The sequence below is a fragment of the Melospiza melodia genome, chromosome 17, assembly GCF_035770615.1.
Source record: "Melospiza melodia melodia isolate bMelMel2 chromosome 17, bMelMel2.pri, whole genome shotgun sequence".
Classification (NCBI taxonomy): domain Eukaryota; kingdom Metazoa; phylum Chordata; class Aves; order Passeriformes; family Passerellidae; genus Melospiza; species Melospiza melodia.
The window spans coordinates 15,239,207-15,241,706 of record NC_086210.1 but is presented as its reverse complement, the minus strand read 5'-3'; the positions used below and the strand labels follow the sequence as shown (position 1 = coordinate 15,241,706).

Genomic DNA, 2,500 nt, shown 5'->3' with positions numbered 1-2,500 from the left:
CCGCCCCAGCGGCTCGCTCCGGGAGCGGGGAGCTACGGAGCGCTCCCCGAGTCTGCATTTAGGGGGACGAAGGCCCTGCGCGGCGACCGCGACGACGACGACGACGACCGCGACGACGACGCCCGCCGGGCCGCAGGCAAGGGGATCGGGGCCGCCGAGGGAAACGCTTCCCTCGCCGAACCGCCTGACCGCCTTCCCTCCGGGCACCGGCGGGACGCCGCCGCCGCCGCCGCCGCCGCCGCCGCCCGCCGCGGGCAACGGGCCTGCGAGGCGACCCCAGCCGCGCCGCCGGGGTGGCCCCCGGACGGCGATTGATCGTCAAGCGACGCTCAGACAGGCGTAGCCCCGGGAGGAACCCGGGGCCGCAAGTGCGTTCGAAGTGTCGATGATCAATGTGTCCTGCAATTCACATTAATTCTCGCAGCTAGCTGCGTTCTTCATCGACGCACGAGCCGAGTGATCCACCGCTAAGAGTTGTCTGGCTTTCGGGCGCCGCTCAGGCCGAGCGGCCCCTTTGTCTCTCGCGCCGAGGACGCGCGGGCGCGCGCCTGGCTTCGACCGTACGAGCACACAGAGAAACGGAAGGGGAAAAAAAGAGATCGGAGAAGCCCACGCTCCGAAGGACCGCCAAGAGGCGGGGGAGCCCGCGCCCCCGACCGCCTCCCCCCGCGAGGGGAGACGCCGACCTCACATGCCGTCCTTCGGAGGCGGCCCAGGCGCCCGGGCTCGGCCCGGCCTCCGCGCGGAGGGCCACGCGGCGCGCGCCGGGCACGCGGGGGGCACGGCGGCCCGCCCGCTCTCGCTTTCACGGGACGACGCGCACACACACACACACGGCTCGGGCCACACGCGGCCGGGGGCGCGGCCGTCGGCCCCCGCACACGCCGGCTCCCCTTCGGCCCCCTTCACCGCGGGGCTCGCGGCGCGCCGCCGCGCCGCCGCGCGGCCGGCTCTCTCTCTTCCACGGCGGCCTCACCCCGCTCGAGACGGCACGCGACGACGGCCGTGCCGCCGGCGCGCCTTCCCGCCCGGCGGGACGGCTCCCGCCGGGCGGGCCAGCGTCCGGGCGGACGCGCTCCGCCGCCGGCCCCGGAGGCGGACGCCACCGAGACCCGAGCCGGCGTCGCCAGCGCCCGAGGCCTGCCGGACGGCAGGCCCCGCCGTCGCCGGGGCCGCACTCCCGGGGCCGCCGCCGCCGCGTCGCACCGCCGGGGCCCCTTGCCTCGGCACGCGCCCGGCGGAAGGCGTACGGCGCTGAGCCGGGGGGCAACGCCCGCTCTCCTCGTTTTCACGCGGAGACCGGGCGGGGGAAGCGCCCCCGCGGCCGCCCGCACGCCTTCCTACGGCCCACACGCGGCCGGGAAGGGCGACGGAGGACGCGACGTGCAGGGCCCGGGACGGGACCGCCGCCGGCGACGGCGGGCGCCCTCTGGCCGACCGTCCCCGCTGGGGGGGACACCCGTCGAGCGGCGCCGCCGCCGCTCGGCACGGGGTCGCCCGCGCTCGCGGGCCTCCGCCGACGGAGGGCCCGCCGGACGCTCGCCCCCCGGGCGGGCGGGCGATCGAGCCGGGCGGGGGACGGCCGGCGGACGGCGCCGCCGGTGCGTTCGAGGAGGAAAGGCCGCCGAGGGGAGAGGGGCCGGACGCGCGGGACGCGGCGCCGCGCGCGCGAGACACCGCGGCAAGCGGGCCGAGGAGAGAGCGCGGCGGGCCCCGGCGGCCGCAACCCCGCGGCCGAGGAAAGGCAGAGAGCGGGCGCTCTCTGCCGGCGTCGCCCGTTACGACGAGGCGAGCGGGTCGGCCCCCGCGGCCGACCGCGCGCCGCGGCCTCTCCGCCGAGGCCGGGCCGCGGAGAGGGGGGGGCAGGGCGCCCCTCCCCGGCGCGGCGCGGTTACCCCCGCGCGCGCGTGCGGCGGGGACGACGACGACGACGACCACGACGGAGGGAGCGCGGCCGGCGGCCGCGGACACCACCGCAGGGGCTCGGCGGGAGTAGCTGCTCCCCACCCCTCAGTGGCGCCGCACCGCCGCCCGGCGACAACCGCCGCCGCCGCCGCCGCCGCCGCCGGCACCGCCGCCGCCACGGCGGGCCGCGCCGAGCCGCCCGAGTCTTTAAACCGCCGCCCGGCTCGCCGGCCCCCTTTCGGCACCCCCGCAGCGGCGTTTGGCGACGCCGAGGGGGGAAACCTGGGGGGGGAACCGCCGAGGCGCGGAGCGCTAGGTACCTGGCCCTGGGGCGAGGGAAACGACCTGCATGGCCCCGCCGGGGTGCCTCCCCCGCTGCCGCCCTCGGGGGAGCGTCCACCGGCGGGGGCGCGCCCGCCGTCTGCCGCCACCACCGCCGCGTCCTTCTCGGGGCCCGGGGTTTCCCTCAGTAGCCCGGCGCTGCGCCCGAGAGGACCGCCGCGGCTCGGGCCGCCCCGCCGGCGCGGGGACGCGGCCCGACCGCCGAGCGCGCCGCGCCCGCGCGCGCGCGCGCCCCGAAGCGCGGCCCGGAACG

At 79.9% G+C, this 2,500-nt stretch overlaps 1 protein-coding gene and 1 non-coding gene across 2 annotated transcripts in view; one reads left to right on the top strand and one right to left on the bottom strand.

The window, feature by feature from the left end:
• Positions 1 to 323: 323 nt before the first annotated feature.
• On the bottom strand, positions 324 to 476 carry LOC134426155 (5.8S ribosomal RNA). Its single transcript, XR_010029914.1, has one exon. It is a non-coding gene; the product is annotated as a 5.8S ribosomal RNA (ribosomal RNA).
• Positions 386 to 2,500, top strand: part of LOC134425987 (collagen, type I, alpha 1b-like) — a 3,475-nt gene continuing 1,360 nt past the window's right edge. Inside the window, exons 1-2 of the mRNA XM_063170981.1 lie at positions 386 to 396; positions 501 to 2,500. The exon at positions 501 to 2,500 is cut by the window's right edge and continues 88 nt beyond it. Coding sequence (XP_063027051.1) covers positions 386 to 396; positions 501 to 2,500 — 2,011 coding nt within the window. The remainder of the gene's footprint in view (positions 397 to 500) is intronic.